The 22,427-nt window shown below is 41.0% G+C and overlaps 1 protein-coding gene across 2 annotated transcripts in view; it reads right to left on the minus strand.

Annotated features, from left to right (window-relative positions):
• The window catches only part of ASPG (asparaginase), a 141,281-nt gene that overhangs the window by 41,247 nt on the left and 77,607 nt on the right, over positions 1-22,427 (minus strand). For both annotated transcript variants that reach the window (XM_007473475.3, XM_007473476.3), the window contains 5 exons: positions 20,088-20,270; positions 19,203-19,316; positions 17,527-17,646; positions 11,573-11,668; positions 6,111-6,274 (listed from right to left, as the gene is read on the minus strand). In XM_007473475.3, the coding sequence (XP_007473537.2) occupies positions 6,111-6,274; positions 11,573-11,668; positions 17,527-17,646; positions 19,203-19,316; positions 20,088-20,270 (677 nt within the window). The remainder of the gene's footprint in view (positions 1-6,110; positions 6,275-11,572; positions 11,669-17,526; positions 17,647-19,202; positions 19,317-20,087; positions 20,271-22,427) is intronic.

A 22,427-nucleotide genomic window follows, 5' to 3' on the forward strand; every position in this document is an offset into this window, starting at 1 on the left:
GCTGCTCTCCTCCCCTCTCCACCACACCTGAGGACATTTCTCCCATCACCTGCCCCTCTGCCAGCAGCCCAGTGGGAGACCTTCCTCTCTCCCCTGTCTGGGGTAAGTCAGGGGCTCACAAGTGGCATGAGGGTTGCAGTTTGGGCACATGGTCTCTAAAAGGTTCACCATCACTGCCCTGTTCATCCACTTGTTGCCAGCTGCATTCAATTTAAGTTATTTCTTAGTCCATTGCACCAAATCTTCTCTCTGTACTCCTCTATGCTCTGGCTCCATTCCCTTTCACTCCTTTTCACATTCCATCTCACCATCACCACTGTCTCATTATAAGCAGATTTCAGCCTCCTCAGTTCTAAAAAGAGCTTTCTCTGGACCGTCATACTCCACTGCCTGACATGTCACCTCTTTATAAAATGTTTTTCCTCCTAAAGAATTGTTGGAGTCAGAATAGGGATCAAGGCATACAATTTTTCCCTTGTTTATTTGGGTTTTTGGATTCATATGATTATTCACTTTCAGAAAGGAACAACACGGAAATATGTTCCACATGATAATGCATATATAACCCAGATTGTATTGCTCGCCAGCTCTAGGAGGGAAGATAATTTGGATCATATAACCTCAGAAAACTTATGTCGAAATTTGTCATTACAAGTAATTAGTAAACAAACAGAAATAAATAGTGTTTTCTCTTAACAGTAGGTGAGAGGGACAGAAGGTTCATTATTCTCATAATAAATCTGAGGTCCAAATAAAGAAGGGACATACTCAGAGATCTCCAGTGAAGCAATGACAAAGCTAAAATTAAAACCTGGGTCTTCTCACCCAGCTCCAAATTGATGGATTCAGGGCGATGTACAGATTGCTTTCTCCCTCTCATTTCCAGCTTCTTTCAAAACCTGCACCACCAGCTGTTGCTATATAGCCTAAGACACCATCAGATCTGAGTCTGGAGGGGCTGAACCCCATTTCTTGGTCATCCACCCCCACACCAACTCCACCCTAGGCACTAGAACAAACCAGTTTGGTGATACCTCCTCAGAATGTGTCCACATTACTCCATAGGAACACGTACGGGCAAGCTGTTCTAGCCTGGCCTTTCTGCCTCCATATTGGAGCTGGATCTGAGCCAAGGGTCAAATCCAGGCTCTCTCCCCAGGACAAGACTCGTCTATGGTTGGGGGTAAGGAGTCCGGGCTAGGCCAACAAATACACCCAGGTGGAATCACTGGGAATCAGCATGAATAGCGTCTATATTCCCAGGAGCACCGAAGACTGTGGCAGGGTTGGCCAACACTGGGTAGACCCCACCCCTGGAAACTATTAAATTGACTTCATATCTACATGTGTTTCTGTGACTTTATGTGTCCAGACTTCCATAGCAATGAATTAAAGGGTGCTTATTTGTAATTGCCCATGTATGTGCATATCTGGGTGTCTGAAGACATAGGTCTGAACATGCATGCATGCAGATGCAGATGCTTCCACTCAGGTGGGTATCTGGAAATCTGTGTAAGGAAACATGTGTGTGGCTATGTAGGTGTCTGGAATATAATAATACTTACCTAGTATATTAAAGTGCTTTGTTCTAAGGTTTGAAAAGCACCTTACAAATAACCATCTCACACTATATACAATTATCTATCTCTTTTTATACACACAAAAAATTCTGGGAAGTAGGTGCTCTTATCTCCCATTTTACAGATAGAGAAACTGAGGCACAGTGGTCAAGTGAATTGTTTAGGGTTTACCTGAATTTCGGACTTTTTTAACCAATGAATATCTATGAGTCTGCCATTGCGCGTGCCTGAATTTATCTAAGTGAATGCCCATGATGAAGGCACTTCGGCACCTTGAGACTCAAGTTTACTCAGCTGTAAAGTTATACTTCCTCTCTCCTAGGGCGAGTACATAGAAATGTGAGCTCTTTCTTTATCTGAATAGCACGGGGTATCTGCATGCTCATTTATATACACAGAAGTATAACTTCAAGTTGACACACGTCTCTTGTGTCATTGTGTCAATCGACATTTTTCAGGTGAATATGAGTAAATGAGTATATATACATCTGTATGGCTGAGTATGTACTGGTGCATCTCAAAGATTTTCTGTTGGTGTGTGTTCAGCATGTTATAGAGGATAGAGTTCTGGACCTGGCATCAGAACCTGTACCTGTCTCAATGCCTACTAGGTATGTGGCCATGGAGAGGTTCTTCAATCTTTCTGGACCTCAGTTTCCTCATCTGCAAAATGAGGGGACGACACCTTTAATATTTCTCACAGTTCTTATAAAACCCAAATAAGACACAGTAATGGATATAAAAGACTAGACAGGCATCAGGTACAATTCTTCAGACTTACTACTAGTTTACAACAAATTCTGACCAGTTTGCTCTTTTCATCCAGCAGCTACAAATCATGAGATGATTTACAAGTGGAGAGGGTAGAAGATGTTCATAAGAAACAACCTCTCTTCCTGAAAGACTGCCCAGATTGCCCAGATGGAGTGGATACAATGTGCTTTCTTCCTAGTGCTCATCAACAATGATCCTTTTAAAAATTATTCTACTTTATTTTAATATACATTTTATCTTTTAAAAAATTTTTAATTCATTTATTTAGGATAGTATTCTATGGTTACACAATTCATGTTCTTTTTCTCCTCTCTTTTCTCCCCCTTCTCAGAGCTAACAAGCAATTCCACTGGGTTATACACGTATCATTGTTCAAAACCTTTTAATATTCATTAAAATTTTTTTTGAGTTTCAAATTCTCCCTTCTTCCCAACTCGCCCCCATCCATTGAGAAGTAATATGATATTAAATATGAATATTTGTATAATATTTCCATATTAGTCACATTCCAAAAAAAGCACAATAAAGTAAGTTTTAAAAGCATGCTTCATGGAATGCAGATCAAAGCATATGATTTTTCACTTTAGGTTACTTGAGTTTTTAAGGGGGATTGGATTTATATGAGTTACAAAAATGAAGAATATCAACATTTTTTGCATGATAATACATGTATAATCCAGATGAAAATGCTTATCAGCTCTAGGAAGTGGGAGGGAAGGGAAGGAGGGAACAATTTGGATCAGATAACAACAGAAAACTTATGTGGAAATTTGTTACATGTAATTGATAAAATAAAATATCGTTACAAAAAATATAAAATAAGATAAAAAGTATGCTTCATTCTACACTCAGAATTCATCAGTTTTCTCTCTTTTTCCTCATTGGTCTTTGGAATTGTCTTGGACCACTGTATTGTTTAGAGGAATTAAGTCATTCACAGTTGAACATCATACAATATTGCTGTTACTGTGTATACTATTCTCATTTGTTCTATTCACTTCACTTTGCATCACTTCATATAAATCATTCCAGGTTTTTCTAAAATTATTTTCTTATAATTTTTTACAGCACAATGGTATTCCAGCACAATCATAAGCCACAACTTGTTCAACCATTCCCTAATAGATGAACATCCCCTCAATTTTCAATTTTTTGCCAACACACACACACACACACACACACACACACACACACACACACACACACACACACACACACTCTGCCATAAAATTACACTAACAACATAGCATTAGTGTCCCAATTTTTTCATACCCTCAGCAATACCCATCGTTTCCCTTTTCTGTCATATTAGCCAATATGAAAAGTATAAGGGGGTACCTCAGAGCTATATTCATTTGCATTTCCCTAATTAATAATGATTTAAGAGCATTTTTCATCTGATTATAGAAAGCTTTGATTTCTTCTTCTGAAAACTATCTACTCATATTGCTTGACCAAGTATTAACTAGAGAATGGCTCTTATTTTTATAAATTTCTCTCAGTTTCTCTCAGACAGAAATATGCACTGAAATAAGCAGAACCAGGAGAACATTATACACAGAGGTTGTACCATTGTGGGATGATGGAATGTGACTGACTTTGCTAATAAAAGCAATGCAATGATCCAGGACAATTCTGAGGATTTATCAGAAAAAAACACTATCCATATCCAGAGGAAGAACTGTGGGAGTGGAAATCCAGAAGAAAACATATGATTTATCACATATTTATATGGGTATGTGATTTAGGGTGTGGGTCTTAAAGGATTGATCTTTTACAAAAATAGATTCAAGTGATTTTATATATATATAACTCAGTGGAATTACTTGTTAACTCTGAGAGTTAACAAGTTTTGGGGGAGGGATGAGGGTTGGCAGACAACATAAATCATGTAAACATGGGGAAATTTTTTAAAATAAACAAATAAATAAATTTGTCTCAGTTAACCCATACATTTAAGAAATGAGGCCTTCCTTCAGTAAAGAAACTTGGCATGAAATTTTTTTTCCTATTTTCCTACTTTCCCTCGAATTTTGGCTGCCTTGGTTTTGTAACTATCCTTTCAGGCAAAATCTATCATGACAAACAAGATGATTTTTCGTCTAATGGTAGAATATAAGCTCCTTGAGGGTAGGGACTGTTTTGTTTTTTTCTTTTTATCCCTTTTTACCTCATTACCCTCTTATATTTAGTATGCGACTTTTCAAATCAATCCATCAGTCACCAAGCCATTATTAAGCACCTACTACATAGGTTGTTGTTCAGTCTTATCAGTCCTGCCTGACTTTTCAAGGCTCCATTTGGAGTTTCTTGACAAAGATGACTAGTTTATCATTTCCTCCTCCAGCTCATTTTACAGATGAAGAGCTGAGACAAACAGGTTAAGTGGTTTTGCACAAGATCACACAGCTACTAAGTACCCGAAGTCAGATATGATCTCATACCTTCTTGATTCCAGATCTGGTGCTCTTTCTGCTATACCACCTAAATGCTCTACTAGGTACCGGGATATAAAGACCTAAATAAAAGACCTTGCTCTCAAGGGATTTACATTCTATAAGGGAAAACATGGACATTTATTATTACATACAAATTTTATACAAAAAAAAAATGAAAGGTGACGTGGGTAGGGAAGATATTAGTAGCTGGAGGAGATGAGGAAAGGTTTCACATCAAAAAAGGTCCTTTGAGATTTAAAGGAAAATAGGGACTCTTCACTGGAAGTGAAGGACCTTTTGAGGGACCTGGCCCCATTCTGATGGGTGCTGAAGCTTTGCTTCTTAGCTTATGACCACAGCTCATCAGGCAACCTATCATCCGACTTCCCCAAAGATTTACCCATATTAATGCCACTAAAAAAAAAATAGAAATTTAAAATAAATGTCACTGGATCAGCTTAACCCATTGAACTTCAGAGCTCAAGAGATCCACCAACTCCAGACTCCCCAGTTGCATGAGCCACCATGCCAGGTAACTATATATCCTGAGAGGCAGAAGTAAATAGGGATAGCCTTCCTGGCTTGGGAGAGATCCAGGGCAAAGGCATCAACATGAAAAATATAATGGCATGTGTGAAAACCAGTGAGACAGAGAGTTTGGCTGAATGATGACAAGACTGGGAAGGTAGGTTAATGCCAGGTAAAGGGCTTTAGATCCCAAATTAGGGCAGCTAAGGGGCACATCGGATAGAACACCAGGCCTGGAATCAGAAAAACTCACCCTCCTCAGTTCAAGTCTGGCCTCAGACACTTATTAGTTATGTGACCCTGTTTGCCTCAGTTTCTTCATCTGTAAAATGAGCTGGAGAAGGAAATGGCAAGCCACTCCAGTATGTTTGCCAAGAAAATCCCAAATGGGATTATAAAGATTCAGACATGGCTGAAATGACTGAACAACAACAAAGACTGGTTTTGCAAATATCTCATTTTATCCTCGCAACAACTCTGGTAGGTAGGTGTTTATTTTATCCCCATTTTATAGATGAGGAAACTGAAACAGGCAGAGGTCAAGTGACTTGTCCAGGGTAAAAGTATGTGAGGCAAGATTTGAGCTCAGTTCTTCCTGACTCCAGCCCCAGCATTCTATCCCCACAGCCACCTCGCTGCCAAGACCCCCCTGGTTAGTCTTTCTCCTTCTTTCAGCAGCCATGGGTCTCTTTGTTAACATAAAAATGACTGGAAACTTCCTTACAGGCAGCCCAACCTTGATCCCTAAAGCCAGACCTGCCATTTCCTCCCACCATCAGCCCCATAGTACCTGCCCTTCACAGCCATCAGCAGTGGGCTGCTTCTGTCACCGTCCAAGCTGTTCACGTTTGCCCCATGGCTCAGAAGGCACTGGACAGCATCCACGTGCCCACCCCGGGCAGCCATGTGCAGGGGAGTGCGACCATCAAAGTCACTTTCACTCAGGTCCCCACCCTAAAAATAGACAAGACAGTCATGCAGATGGAGGAATTTTGGAGGATGGGAAGAAAAATCCCTTACTGAACCAACCATTCAGGAGCAACAAGCCCCTGAACCCTCTGGCAGATGGGTCTCTTTAAGCATTAGTGGGTAAATGATTTGAGTTGTGAACCCAAGAGGAAGCACTCTGAATTTGGAGATAGAGGATCTGGTTTGAATCTGGACTCTGATACTTATTAAATGCATGACCTTGAGTAAATAACTATTAAATTCTCTAAACCTCAGTTTCCCCATCTGCAAAATGTGGTAACCAAATAATGTCATTGTTTCTCTGACTGTGCAGCAAGGAGTCCTGAAACAACCTAAGTTTGCTGTTGTAATTGAACGGAACACATAAATAAGTAATGATCTCTAAGGTCTTTTCCTGCTCTAAATTCTGTTATTCCATCTATGGTTATCTAAAAAGATGGTTGAGAATTGACCAGAAACTTCTCTCCAGCTTAGAACCCACCATGTTTCTTTTCTGCTATGGCCAAAGCTGAGGACATCTGCCTAAATCTCAGTTGACTGGGATTGAGCCCTAAGGGACTCCCATTCTTTTTCTACCCAATGATAATGAATTGCCATTGTAAACCAGAGTAAATGTCATCTTTGATCTCTAAATTTTTCTAAATCCAATCTATCCTTCAAAGCCCATCTCTTATAGGAAGTCCTTCCTGAATGCTTCATCTGAGTGTGAATGATCTCTTCTTTAAACTGCCATCCCCATTTATTCATTTTATAACTATTTTCTGAAGCCCCTCATATCAGAATCCTTCATAAGAAGGTATTGGGGATATTTACCTTTGGGAGAAGAAAAGATTTAAATCAGATATGAACACCGTCGCCAAGTAGCTGAATAATAACGAATAGAAATTAAAACTCATTCTTCCTGGTCCCAGAGGCCAGAATTAACAATTAGAAGCATCCAGGAGAAAAGTTGACCTTAGGAAATAATGAGCTCCTCGTTATTGGAAACCACATAATCAAAGAATCTCATAGTGCTGCGGAAAATGAGATAGTTACCAAATTACGACGACTAGGTCAATTTCAAATTCATGATGTACTTTCAATGGCACCCTCCTGGCTGTATGCTAACCTCATCCCCCATTACTTGTTCACTACCCTCAGCATATATTCTAAGCCTTTTCTCTCTGCCTCTCTCTCTCTGTCTCTGTCTGTCTGTCTTGTCTCCTCTCCCTTTTGCTCCAGTCTCAGTGGAGGAGGTGGTCTTTCTCCTTAAAAATCTCCACATGCCTACTGTCTCCCCCAGAAACTTGTCCCTTTTCTCATCTTCTTCACCTTTAGTCTCTTCCCTGCTCCTCCCCTCCTGCCTACACACCAGCCCAGATCTGGCTTCCAACCTCATCACTCAACTGAAATGACTCTCTCCATGGTTACCAATGATCTCTCTCTCTCTCTTTTTTTTTTTTAAACCCCTACCTTCCATCTTGGAGTCAATACTGTGTATTGGCTCCAAGGCAGAAGAGTGGTACGGGCTAGGCAATGGGGGTCAAGTGACTTTCCCAGGGTCACACAGCTGGGAAGTGTCTGAGGCCAAATTTGAACCTAGGACCTCCAGTCTCTAGGCCTGGTTCTCAATCCACTGAGCTTCCCATATTATCTTATTTTTCATTTTTATTTACTCTGTATTTGTTTTCTATTTATTTTTATAAATTTTATTTCTTTCTATTTCCCAATTACATGTTAATCTGGCTCAGGAGCACTTAGGATGTCTGACAGCTCTGTTCTTGACCACCTTCTCCTACCTGGTTTTTCATGACCATGCTTTCTACTTGTTTTCCTCCTGCCTATCTGGCCACTCTCAGATTACTTTGCCAGATTATCTTCCTTATTCGAAATACTCTGTGTGGGTATACCTCGAGGGTTCAGTCTCGGGGCCCTTTCCCTGCTCCCTCTATATTGTATTTCTCAGGGATCTCATAAACTATCAGCACTGTAGAGATGCCTCCCAAATCCAGTCATGGTCTCCTGCAATACAGTCTCTCATTACCAACTGCCAGTGTCCAAATGGATGTCTCATGGGTATCTCTCATTCAGGATCTTTTTTCTCCAAACCTCCATCTTCCTCCTCCTAATTTCTCTGTTTCCCAGACTCACAACCTTAACGGTCATCCTTAACTCTTCCCTCTTCCTCATCCAACATAAAGTAGCTAGGTTTCAAAACTTGAGTGTTGGTCTTGGAGTAAGGGAGACCTGAATTCAAATCCAGCCTCAGACACTTACTTAGCAGTCTGACCCTGTGTACCATTGTTTAACCTCTCTAATCACTTAGTCTCAGTCTATGAAATGGGGATAATAATATAATAATAATGGCACCTACTTCAAAGAGCTGTTTTTAGGATCAAATGAGATAACAAGCATAAAGCCCTTTGAATACCTGAAAGTACAGCATAAATGCCATTATTATGCATTCTGTTCTCAAGCCTTATCACAATATATCTCATATCCATCTCTACTATTCAGTCAATTGACCACATTCTCATTTAAGCCCTCCTGGCCATTTTTTAAAAAACCCTTACATTCTATGTTAGAATCGATTCAAAGACAGATGAAGGCAATTTGGCTTAGGTCTGTGTCCTCCATTTGAACTGAATAGCTGGACCTCCATTTGAACTCCAGACCTCCGTCCATCTTGCTACTTTGCTGCCCTTTCCCTCCTCACTTCTTCCCTGAGCCCTTGCATTCTAAGTGATCTTATAGCCTCCAGTCACTCCTCTCTCCATCCACACAACTGCCATATTGCTATTCTTAAAGCCCAAGTCTGACCGAGTAACTCACTTGCTCAAGCCTCTTTGGCTCCTTCTTTCCCCAATATAGATCCTTCTGTTTGGCTTCACCATCTAGCTCCAGTCAACATTCTAGTTTTATTGCATATTACTCACCTTTACAAACTCTGTATTCCAACCCATAGGATTTTCTTGCCAGAATTTTCCATACAAAATATTCTATCTCTAGCTCTCACCTCTGTGCCTTTGTCCATGCTGTCCCCAATCCCTGGAATGTACTCCCTCCACCTTTGCTAAATCTGATGGCCTTTTCTCAATCCTTGTCCTTTCTGAACTTTGAAGCCTTTGGTGTTGCTGACCAATGAAATCAAACTCAAATAAAAATAATACCACACACTCTTATAGTAGGATTCCTGCGGTCTGCAGACTGACTTAAGTTTTAAAATGTCTTTGAATCATAGATAAAGAGGTGGAAAGGACCTTAGAGGCAAATCATGCAACTCCCTCATTTTATGGATGACAAAAGCTGAGGCCTGGAGAGGTTAAGTGAATTTTTAAAGTCATACAAGGAGAAAGTGGAAGGGGTGGGATTTGAACCAGGATCTTCCAATTGCAAAGCCAGGGATCTTCCAGCACAAATAACACCTCCTCCTAAAGTCAGTCCCTTTCCCCCCAATATTACTACCTTCCCCTTCACCTCAAATTATTTGAAAATTATTTTCTTTTTTTAATGTAATTGTTTTTTGAAAATTTTATTTAATTAGATGATTTAGAATCTTTTTCCATGTTTACAAGATACATGTTCTTTACCTCCCCTCCTCCCAACCCCCTCCTGTAGCTGACATGTAATTCCAATGGGTTTTACATCAAGGCCTATTTCCATATTATTGATATTTGCATTAGGATGATCATTTAAGAGTCTGCATCCCCAATCATATCCCCATCAACCCATGTGATCAAGCAGTTGTTTTTCTTCTGTGTTTCTTTTCCCACAATTCTTCCTCTGGATGTGGATAATGTTCTTGAAAATTATTTTCTAAATACATATTGCTCCCTTCCCAAAAGAATATGAATATTGTATGCTTTTTATCTATCTCTCTAGGAGATACATAGATGCTTGTAGAGGTACATGTTGTCTCCCCCCCCCTCCCCCATTTTAATGAAGGCTCCTTGAAGGTGAAGATTGTTTAGCTTGAGTCTATGGATCACCGACATCAGCCCAGCACATAGCACAAAGGAGTCATGTAATAAATGCTTGATTGGTTGGGCTCTTTAAATGCAACTGAGAGGCTACAGTAATAGCAAGGACTAGTATCTTGCACTGGTGCCTGGAACATAGTAGGTGTACTTGATAAACGTTTGTTCAACGAAGGCCATTTTGTCTGACACATACTAAACAAAGACTTCCCTTTCTGGAACATCCTCCATAAGAAGTCATCTAAAACCTGGCCTGAAAACCTCCAGGAATGAGGAATCCACTCATCATGAGGTTTTTCCTTCTCTTGGACAGCCTTGATCATTGGTGGAGTGACCAAGTGGAGGTTGGAAAACCATCCATCCATCAAAAAGGCTCTAAGAGATTCATACATTGGGGAGAGTTGGGACACCAAAGTCTGTTCCAACCCTACCATTGTCTATGAGACAGGTCCTACACTCATGATACTCAGTCTAATAGTGCAACCCAGCTGGCATTTAAAATACTAAAGATGTCTTAGATGGTTAGTTATCTTCTAAAGTATTTGTTTATGGGACCTTTCCACACCCTGCCAAATTTTGAAGTCCTTGAAGGACTGAGTTGATTGATGCCAGGGTGTTTTGTTTTTAAGCCCTTACTTTCCATCTTGGAATCAATAATGGGTATTGGTTCCAAGGCAAAAGAACAGTAAAGGCTAGGCAATGGGGGTTAAGTGACTTGCCCAGGGTCACACAGCTAGGAAGTATTTGAGGCCAGATTTGAACCTAGGACCTCCTTTCTCTAGTCATGGCTGTCAATCCACTGACCTACCCAGCTACCCCCTAATCCAAGGTCTAAATTTCCCAGGAGCACACTGAGAAAACCTCAGCATGGGGTCTGGTCCCTACTCTATTATTGATATACTGTGTGACTTTGAACTAGTCTTTTTCCTTCCCATGGCCTTAGTTTCATCATATACTTTATTCTTCAGTCACTTTTCAGTCCTGTCAGACTCTTCATGACCTCATTTGGGGTTTTCTTAGAAGGAACACTGCAGTGGTTTGCCAATTCCTTCTCCAGATCATTTTACAGATGAGGAAACAGGCAAACAGGGTTCAATGACTTGCCTCGTGTCATGGAGCCAATAAGTAAATGCAGCTGGATATAACTTTAGGAACACGAGTCTTCCTGACTCCATGTCTAGCACTCTAGCCACTGCACCACTTAAGAGTCCAAACCAGAAACTCTCTGAGGTCCTTTCCAGAGGCACCTTCATGCTCAGTTCCTGAAGGAACCCTTCCAATAGGGACAGAGAGTGAGAAGGAGCTGAAGGCCAAAGGGCATGCTCACCAGTTCTATGATGGCTTCCAGGGCCTCCACGTCCCCCATTCGGGCTGCAGCACAGGCCAGAGTAGGGGTCAGAGAGTCTCTAACAGCATCAAGATCCTAGAAACAAAAAGATCATTGCAGCCCAAGTCATTGCTCAGTAGACCTTCATCATCACCCCCTGAGAAGTGAAAAGGCAAGAAGACAATGGGACGGGGGGAAACAATGCACTGGAGACCAGATCTGTGTTGAATCTGCCTTGTCCTGTGACCTTAGTAAAGACTCTCTCTCTCCCTGGACCTCAGTTCCTCCACCTGCAGCATTAACATGAGGAAGTTGGACCAGAGGAGTTCTACGGTCCCTTACACCTCTGGCATTCTCTGGGACAAGAAAAAAAAAAGCATGGATGGACTCCGGAGTCAGAAAGCCTGAGCAAGACTCTTCACCTCTGGATCTCTGCGGCACCATTTAGGATCCCTCATGGGACCATTGAAAGGCCCAAGTAAATGTCAAGAAAAAGAAAGTATTTTGTAAACTGCACAGCAAAATAGGACTCACATTCCTTTCATATTTTTTTCTTTTTTTTTTTCCTTTCATATTTTGAGGGTTCCCTGGCACTTTTCTCACAAAAACCCTACAAGGGACATAAAAATAAGATGGCCAAGTACTTTCTAAAAATGCATTTCTTTTCATTCTAAATTTGACAAACATTACATAAAATATGAATTTCCATATACAAAGTAGAGGGGGGAGGGGGAAAGAGATTGTAGCTGAACCTGTATATCTCTATTAGATACAGTTTATTTTTTGTGCAAGTTATTTTCATTACTTTTTAACATATAGGGAAACTAAGGTTCAGAGAAGTTGTGACTTGCCCAAAGTCACAAAAGTGGAGGACCTAGAATTTCTCTGTTTTTGTCACCTCTTATTTTCTGTCTTAGACTCAATACTGTGTATCAGTTCCAAGTCGGAAGAGCAATAAAGGTTAGGCAATGAGGGTTAAGTAACTTGCCCAGGTTCATATAGCTAGAAGTATCGAAGGTCAGATTTGAACCCAGAATCTCCCATCTCAATCTACTGAGCCACCTAGATGCCCCTAAGGACCTAAGAAGTTCAACTGTGGTCTTCTGACTCCCATATCCAGGCTATTTTCACCTACATCACAATGCTTATCTATAAGTAATGATGATGACAAGAACCCATCCCACCACCATCCCACCTGCTATTCTGAAGGTTCCTCAAAGCCCCAAATGCAACAAGAAGAGTGGAGAGTAGGAACAGCTAGGTAGCACAGGCCTGGAGAGAGGAGGTCCTGAATTCAAATATGCCCTCAGACATTTCCTAGCTGTGTGACCCTGGGCAAGTCACTTAACTCAAATTACCTAGCTCTTACCACTCTTCTATCTTTGAATTGATTCTAAGGCAGAAGATAAGGATTTGAAAAAAATAGTGGAGAAACTCCATCAAGTGCATGCCACATAAGAAGCAACAGAAAGGAATGAGGGGGATATTTTGTCTGGAAAAATGAGGACTAAGAGGGAATATATTGGTGCCTTGAAAAGGACTTGAAAGGCTATCAAATGGGAACGGATTCTGGTCCCAGAGAATGGAACTAATAGCAGTGGTTCAAAGTTGCAAAGAGGCAAACAGAGGTCGGATGATAGAAAAAACTTCCCAACAATGAGAGATGGATGGGCTGCCTCGGGAGGTAGGTTTCCCCTCCTTGGGATGCCCAGTATCACATGTGTTGCAAGGAGGAGGATTATGTTGCAGTTAAGGGTGGAACGAGATGAGGTGACCTCAGAGGTGCCTTTCAACTGTGAAATTCTGTGTTCTGGGACTTGCTGGTCAGTGAGCTCACGGACCACATCCTAGAGCCTGCTGTGGGAATGTCGGGGCAAATGCAGGGAATGTGATGCCGAAAGACAGACTGGCACAGGTCCTTGCCCACTCACCATCCTCAGGCATCTGCATCCAACTCCCATAACCCAGCCTTGATTACAAAGCTAATGGAAGCATCAAGAGTCCCACTCTCTATTAAAGAGCAGCTAATAACCGAAGCTCTAATAACACAGTGGACATCAATGGCACCTTTCATCTGGCAATCTACCACAAGCAAGCACCAATTAACACTGTGGGAGCCCAGGCTGGCAAGCCCTCTGCATCCCCACGGTACACAGATTGGGGGGACTCTTGGAATAGATGAACAGGTAAATGTGTGATGGAGTACTTGTGAAGAATCTTAAATGGATCAGCCACCACGATGGGAGCTAGGGATACAAAACCCCAAACAATCCTTAATGGCAAGAAGCTATCCCAGAGCAGCAACTACAGAGAATCTCTATCAACTAACTTTGCCAAAAGAATCTTGGGGTGGCAGCTTGGTGACTCAGGGGATAGAGTCAGGGCTGGAGATGGGAGGTCCTGGGTTCAAATTTGAACTCAGATACATGCTAGCTGTGTAATCGTGGCCAAGTTACTTAACCCCAATAATTATTCCTCTGATTTAGAACTAATACTTGATATTAATTCTATAATAGGAGGGAACGGTTTAAAAAAAAAAAAAGCAACGGTCTTGGTAATGTGTACTTTCAACCATAGAAAGACCAGAACTGTACAGGGAGAAGGAGATGTATGAGTGCTAGAAGCAAACTCATACAACCTTCCATTTTACAGATGAGTAAACTATGGCCCAGAGTCCAAAGTGATTAACAATAGCATCACGATTTGAATTTATACCCTCTGATCTCAAAACGAGCTTGCTTTCCATTCCCACAGTTCTAGGCAAGTCCTACAAAGTTTTACCCTAAAAGGCAAATCCTTCCTCCTCTGATCCTGAGTGTTCAAGCAAATCACTTAAATGTATTGTGTCCTTATTTAGAATGTGAACTGGGTAAAAATTGGGATTGTCTTTTCCATTTGTATCCCCAATACTTAGCAGTGTTCAGAACTGAAGAATCACCGAAAATGCAATGTTGCTCATTCATTCATCATCCAAAGGGAATGGGACAGGCAGAATTCAGAACAAGTTTTAGTCAAGTGGGCAGCTAGGTGGCTTAGTGGATTAAGAGCCAAATCTGGAGATGAGATGTCCTGGGTTCAAATTTGACCTCAGATATTTCCTAGCTGTGTGACCCTGGGCAAGCCACTTAACCCTCATTGCCTAGTCCTTTCCACTCTTCTGCCTTGGAACCAATACACAGTATTGATTCTAAGATGGAAGTTGAGGGTGTTTTTTTAAAAGTTTTATCCATGCAAGAAAATGGAGTGGAAGTCTGAGCCAATAATCCAGAGGATTCAGCACTGTGCACTCTAAAGCATCTAGCCCATATTCTCTTCTCAAATATCTAGGCAGGGAAAGAGTAGGGTGATTAGGTATCCCAAGGAGAGTTCATATACTTGAGCTCAGTTGTCATTGACTCAATTGACTTAAAGCAAGTCCCGTTTACCCCAACCATGAGATTTAGTTTCCTCATTTATAAAACAAGGGAATTGGACTACATCAAAGAAATCAAACTCAAGGCTGGTAAAATTCATAACTGCTAGAGACAGCTAGGTAGCACAGTGGATAGACACCACATCTGGAGATGGGAGGTCCTGGGTTCAAATGTGGCCTCAGACACTTCCTAACTGTGTGGCTCTGAGCAAGTCACTTAATTCCAATTGCCCAGCCTTTGCCACTCTTTTGTCTTAGAACTGATACTAAGTATGGGTTTATAAAAAACAACTCACGAGGGCTGCCCAAACTGGGAAATGTTTAACAAAATAAATAAAAATGATACAAGATATTTAATGTTAACTTGGGATTTTAAGTCAACACATGCTGAACTAGATGATCTTTAAGGCCACTGCTAGGTCAAACATCCTAAATTGTTTGTTTTTTAAGAGTTAGCTCACAATGCATCTCCCACCAATTCATAAAACTGGTTCAGGTGGGAAACCGAACTAGGGCTTCTATCCCAAGGAAGGAAAAAAAGTGAAGGAAAGATTCCATATATACAAAAATATTCAATTATAATCGTTGGGATAGCAAAAACACAAAAAACAAAAAACAACTGGAAACAAAGTAGGTATCTGTCAACTAAAGAAAAGGCTGAAAAAAACCATATTAGGGGAATGTGGTAAATTATGACAAGAAATTAGAAATTCAGAGCAAATCGGGGAGACTTATATTTGCTGACCCAGAATGAGGTGAGCAAAACCAGGAAGATTTACTTTATGCCCACAGTAATGTAAAGGAAAACTATTTTGAATGGTATCAGGTGTTTTGATTAGTTTTAAAGTTTTTATTCTTTGTTACAAAAGTGGTAGAGAGCAGAGAACGGGGATGAGTATGTAGATAGTCCCTACTATGCACTAGATATTATGCTAAGTGCTTTATCTCATTTGCTCTTCAAAACAACCCCGTAAGGCAGGTGCTGTTGTTATATGCATTTTAAAAAACTTTTATCCTCTGTTTAATAACTTAATGCTAAGTATTGATATCAAGGCAGAGCGGTAAGGTCTAATCAATGGGGGCCAAGTAACTTGCCCAGGATTACACACAGCTAGGAAGTTTTGGAAGCCACATTTGAACTCAGGAGTTCCTGTCTTTAGGTCTGGTTCTCAGTGAGCCACCGACCTGGCCCTCATTATATCCATTTTAGTGTTACTCAGACTCACTCAGCTAGTTTAAGCGTCTGAGGCCAGAGATGAAACCACATAGATGGAACAAAGGATGGGGGGAGGAGGGGACAAAGGGTTGTTTTTTTTTTTAAATAAAATAAAATGATGTAAAAACAAAACAGAAAAGATACCAGAAGTCCCTGATCCATGCAATGAACAAGTATAGAAATCCCTTCCTCAGCCTTCTTGCCCCATGGTCCTTCAGGCTCACCTAGAACATTTTCGGGAATAAGGTATTCATAGAAACCACTTCTATGAACTCTTACCTTCTGTCTTAGAATCAATACTATGCATTGTTTCTAAGGCAAAAGAACAGTAAGGGCCAGATTAAGTGACTTAAACAAGGTCACACAGCTAGGAAATGTCTAAGGCCAGATTTGAACCCAGGATCTTCCATCTCTCAACTTGCCTGTCTATCCATTGAGCCATCCAGCTGCCCCTCAAAAACAGTTTTTTGTTAGCTTATTTTAAATTTTAATTTTTAGATATGAAATAGTCCCTTCTCCTCACTAAATCTCTAGGCCTCAGTTTCCTTATCTATACAGTGAGACTTAATTATTTCTAAGATCTCTTCCAGCTCTAAAATCATATGAAGTCAATTTGATTGCATTCAACAAGTATTTATTAAGGGCTAACTGCAAGCAAAGCATGGAAAAGTGTACTTGAGAGCTACCAAGTTCATTAAAGAAATGGGCATTGCCTCAGGGAGCTTACATCTAGAAAAATAATATAGAACTTCAAGGTTCTCAGAGGCATAGGTCTGTTATTTCATCAGGTCCTCATAAAAATCATATGAAGGAGTAAGAATTATCCCCACCTTATGATGAGACTCCAAGAAAGGAAAGATTGTCCTTAGCCACATGGCTCATATCAGAAAAACTAAAAATCAAATCTAATTCTGGGGCAGCTCGCTGTAGAGCACCAGGCCAAGAGTCAGGAGGACCCAGATTCAAATGTAACCTCAGACATTTCCTAGCTGTGTGGCCCTAGACAAGTCACTTAACCCCATTTGCCTAGCACTTCTGTCTTAAGAGTTGTGACTGAGCCAGAAAGTAAGAGTTTTGTTTTTTTTATTTCCAACCCTCCTTCCATCCTTCGGTCATCCAAAATGATAGTAGACATTTCCCACACCCTGGCTTTTTAGTACTGCAAAATAACTAAATTGTAAATGCAATTGGAATGTTAAATGCCAGCCTCTACTTGAAGGAAAACTTTTTTCTTCTCTAGAATGACAGATTTGCTTTAAAAGATGGTTCGTAAAGTCCTCGGATTTCACAAAGCTGTGAGGCACTAAGTCACAGACATTCACTCACCTGGCTGCAGTTGAGGTAGAGGAAGTTGGCAATAAGCTGGGCAAACTTGCTATTCCGAAGTGAGAGCTGGACACGTTCTGGCTGGGGAGTCATCTCCCCTCTCAAGTTCTTAGTTAGTAGCTGGAAGAAAAGGAAATGTTTCTTAGCATCAGAGAATCTTGGAAATTTCTCATCCAGCCCAGACCTGAACTGACATCACTTCTCTAACACCCCAGTAAGAATCACCCTATCCAGCCTCAACTTCAAGACCCACAGAGATGCGATTCATCTCTCTCTAGGAGTAGCTCAACTTATTCCACTTTCAGATAGTCCTATTAGAGTTGTCCTTATGCCTAACTGAAATTTGCTTCTTAAATGATCCTTGGTCCTAGAAGAATAAGTAGGATCCTTCTTCCACATGCTAATGGAAAAAAATATTGAGAATAACAAGTGTTCTTACACTAAGGCACCAGAAATATTTAATGGAGTTAAAGACAACAATGTTTCACCAGCCTCCATCCTTGGCTGCCCAATTTTCTCCTCTCTCTTCCATCAAGCACCATCTGATATGGCGTTATCTCCAGGCCTCTGGTCTTCTCAGCAAATGTCCTTCCCCAAAATATGGCATTCAGAACTAGACTATGCTTACAGATTGGATCTGATCAGGGGAGAGAATGGCAAGACTATCACCTGCCACATTCTGGACGCCATGAGAACAGCCAAGGTTGTGCTAACTTTTTTGGCTGACATGATGGTTCCAGTTAGAATTGAATCCCACCAAATTTCAAATTACATCTCAGTCTCCTCGTATTCGCACAGCTTTTAATTCATGTCAGAATATATTCCCTCTTCATGGAACCTAATGGAACCTTCACCTTCCTTCACGGCTCAGCTCAAGTAGTAATGCCTAAAAGAGACCCATCCTTCTACACCCAAGCACTCCTACATGATACACATTTAGAGATCTACACAAAACACATACAGACATTACAAAAACAAAAGAAAAATACACACATAGACACATACCCCCTATACACACTGTGGTCAGGGCCTAGCACATAGTAAGTGCTCAATACAAGGTCTGTTAACTAACAGAGAACTGGCACCAAGGAGCAGAAGTAGAACAATGATTCATGATATATGTAGAAAACATAGGGTTTTTCTTCATTTGTTTCTAAACCCTTCTGTATTAAATTCAACACTGTGTATTGGTTCCAAGAAAGAAGAATGACAAGGGTTAGACAATGGGGATTATGCAATTTACCCAAGGTCATACAACTAGGAAATTTTTGAGGTTGAATTTGAATCCAGGTCCTCACACCTTTAGGCAGGGTTATCAATTCACTGAGATACCTTTCTGCCCCAAAGACAGGTTTTAAACCCAACATGAAGGAAAACTTTTGAATGATTAGAGCTATGACAAAATAGAATATGCTGTCAGGAGACATTGGAGTCAGAGGTCATCCAAGCCAAGTCTGAATGTTATAGAGTAAAATCTTCAGGTTTGAGTTGGATGATTCCCAAGACCCCTTCTGAAATACTGTGCTTTAGGGCCAGGTTAGGCTGCTCATGTACAGTTATATATTCATTCACAAACCAATATAGATACTGGTCCACTCAAATTCACACATGTTTACAGACACGTATGTCCAAAACACACATGTCTAAAAGAGCCTGCAGGCCAACAGGCTGTTTACCTCCTTCTTGTCCTTCAGGGTGAGGTCTTCCCGGCCCAGTACATAAGAAAGCTTGGCCAGGGCTGCCTCAGATGTCATATCAGACCCAGAGATGATGCCAATATCTGATATAGCCTATAGAGAAAAAGAAGAGGTGAGGTTAGAAAGACATTCTGTGCTGCCCTGGACTAGAGCAACCCACTTTCCCACCTCCTATCCCTACACACTTTCTGTGGCTCAGTTCTCAATCACCCAAATGGTTAATGGCAACCTTGCTGAAATAGGGAACCACCATTCAAATAAGGTCTAGCCACAGTAGAGAAACTGTCAGCATATTTTACAATGTGCTGCATACTAGAAATGTGAGGATTCTATGTTATTGATAAAGAAAGAAGGAAAGAAATGGGGGAGGGGGGAGGGAATCAGTGAATGAGTAAAGAATAAAAAAATGAGTGATGGGATGTTTGTGGTGTTCCAGAAAGATCCATGGGCTGAATCAGGCAACCTAAATTCTAAACCTAATCCTGTCAGTAACTCCTTGAAACCTGATGGAGGCTTTCCTCTTCTCTAGTCCTGTATCCTCATCTGTAAAACGAGGAGATTGGATTAATTGATAAATTAATTGGATTAATTAATTAGTTAAATTAATTAAAAGGATTAATGATCCCAAAGTTCCCATTTAGATCGAATATGTCATGTTTTCTGTTCTGAGGTCTCTTCTAGATCGTTGTTCTAAAAGACCTTTCCATTCTGGCATTGCAAAAGTATACCAAGAGATCCTTTCCTGAACATCATTTGGCTTCAGCCTCAATCTTTCTAAGCCAACTGGCCAGTCCCCAAACCATAGTACTGGGAAGATCATATACAACCAGGCTTAGCTCTACCCCCAACCTAAGCCATCCTCACCATGCCAGCTGCATAGTCTGAGGTCACGGAACCCTGTAAGCATTGGGTACAGTTGACAATGACCATTCCCCGCTCTGTGGCCTCCTTCAGCGCCGAAAGCAGATCAGAGTTGGTTGGTCCGTTGCCTGTGCCGAAAGTCTCCATCACTACCCCCTTCATGGGGGGCTGTAGGAAGGCCCTCACCTAGCAGGAGAGAAGCCAGCATGAGCAGTGAAGAAAACACAAGAAAAGAATGAAACTAAGATGGGATCAAACGTGAAGGGGCCCAAACTATGAGTCAGGAGACCTGCTTTCTACGTTCTCCTTGCGCACCAGTGTGCTCTGTAACCTGGAATAACCCATTTCCCCTCACCAGACCTTAGTTTCCTCCTTCACAAAATGGAAAGATGATGAAGATGATGACAATAATAATTAAAATAATAATACCTGTCCTGCCTCCCTCATGGCATTGTTGCAAGGACCAGGAAGATAATAGGTATAAAATAAAATAGCTTCTAAAAGCTACACATGTAATTATAATGACCAAGCTGGACTCTAAAAAACAGTTGAGAAAATTCACTCTTTTCTTTGCTGAGGTAGGGAACGACAGGTGCAGATTACTGCACAGATTAAAAGGATGACTTTTTCTCTCTTTTTGTAATCATGCTCACAAGAATGGATCACTAGGTAGGGGAAGTAGGACAGATATGATTCAGAAAATAAGATGATAAAAAAATCAATAAAATACATGGACACGGCACTTTTAAGGCATATTAATACCATATACATATACAGAAGGAGTGGCACAATCTTAGGTACTCAACTCACTCATTTTAAAGATGCTCAGAATGTTTGTTTGCTTAATACCCTAATCCTTGAATATGTATTCTCAAACATCCTTATACATATAGTGCTTGGAGCATATTAAGTCATTAATAAATTCTCTATTTAACTATCTAGAACCTGAAGCATAAAGGGAGTTAGTAAGTGGCACAGTGGATTAAGTACTATACCCGGAGTCCAGAAGACTCAAGTTCATGAGTTCAAATCTGGCCTCAGATACTTACTAGGCATGTGATCCTAGGCAAGTCCCTTAACCCTGTTTGCGTTCTGACAAATTTACAATCCAGTAAATATACACATATGTACATCTAGTGTGTGTGTGTGTGTATTCATCAGTGCCTAAGGAGAAACTACTTTTACCTAAATAAATCAGCACATTGTCTACAATTTAGTCTTTTTGCATTTTTTTTTAATGACTAGTAATCTAGTAATGACTCTAAGACAGAAGATCAAGGGATAGCCAATAGGGATTAAGTGAATTGCCTAGGATCACACACTTGGGAAATGTCTGAGGTCAAATTTGAACCCAGGTCCTCCAGGCATGGCTTTCTATCCACTATGCCACCTAGCTCGCCCTCTACAACTTAGACTTATATTGCCCAATGCCCTATATTGCCCAATGCCCGAAGAAGTTAAGTGAGTTGACTAGGTCTTCCTGGCCAATATATGTCAGAGGCAAGACTGGAACTCAGGGTTTCCAAAATCTAGGGCCAGCATTCTATCCACTATAGCATGCTGCCTTTCAATATCAATGAAGCATTATTACTAAAGGGTTGGAAGGGCAGATTGGTAGCACAACAGATAGAGCACCAGGACTAGAGTCAAGAGCATCTGGGTTCAAATCAGATCTAAAGATACTCCCTAGTTGTGGGACCCTGGGCAAGTCACTTAATCCCAAATGCCTAGCCCTTACTGCTCTTGCCTTGGAATCAATAGTGTCAATTCGAAGGCAGAAAGAAAGGATTAAAAAAAAAAGAATTGATACTATCTAAGGCTTAAAGGTAAGGTTAAAAAAAAAAGATGGGCTAGTCATGTATAGAGAGTGAGATAAGTAACAGGGGAGCCCTGGGCTCCTCTGCTATCTACAAAAAGTGAAGGGGACCAGGGAAAGACCCCCTATACTTTGAGGGAAGATCTGCAGAAGGTTACGTGCAGTGGACAAACCAGTACAGCTTAAGGAAGTATCCTCATTGAGAGGATCCCATATTCATGGCGAGATCATAATTTATTCTCAACTCAAGTTGTCCTCTGGCAAATATGGCGCAGAGGGTGACCCAAGGCTATCCAGTGGGCAATGCCAATGAAGTACAAAGCTCAGACAGTTTCTGTCCAAACTAAGTAGGTTCAGAGTTCTTGTTCACTATCTGCCAGCTTAAGGTCAGCCTCACCTGGACCAGGAGAGACAATATTGGAAAATTGTCCACCCAGAGGAGGACTGGAGGTGGCAGGTGGAAAAAGCGAAGGGGCAGAGACTTCACGAATGGTGAAGATAGAGGGGGCTGTGATCCATGCTGATGG

Source organism: Monodelphis domestica, chromosome 1 (assembly GCF_027887165.1).
Source record: "Monodelphis domestica isolate mMonDom1 chromosome 1, mMonDom1.pri, whole genome shotgun sequence".
Classification (NCBI taxonomy): Eukaryota; Metazoa; Chordata; class Mammalia; order Didelphimorphia; family Didelphidae; genus Monodelphis; species Monodelphis domestica.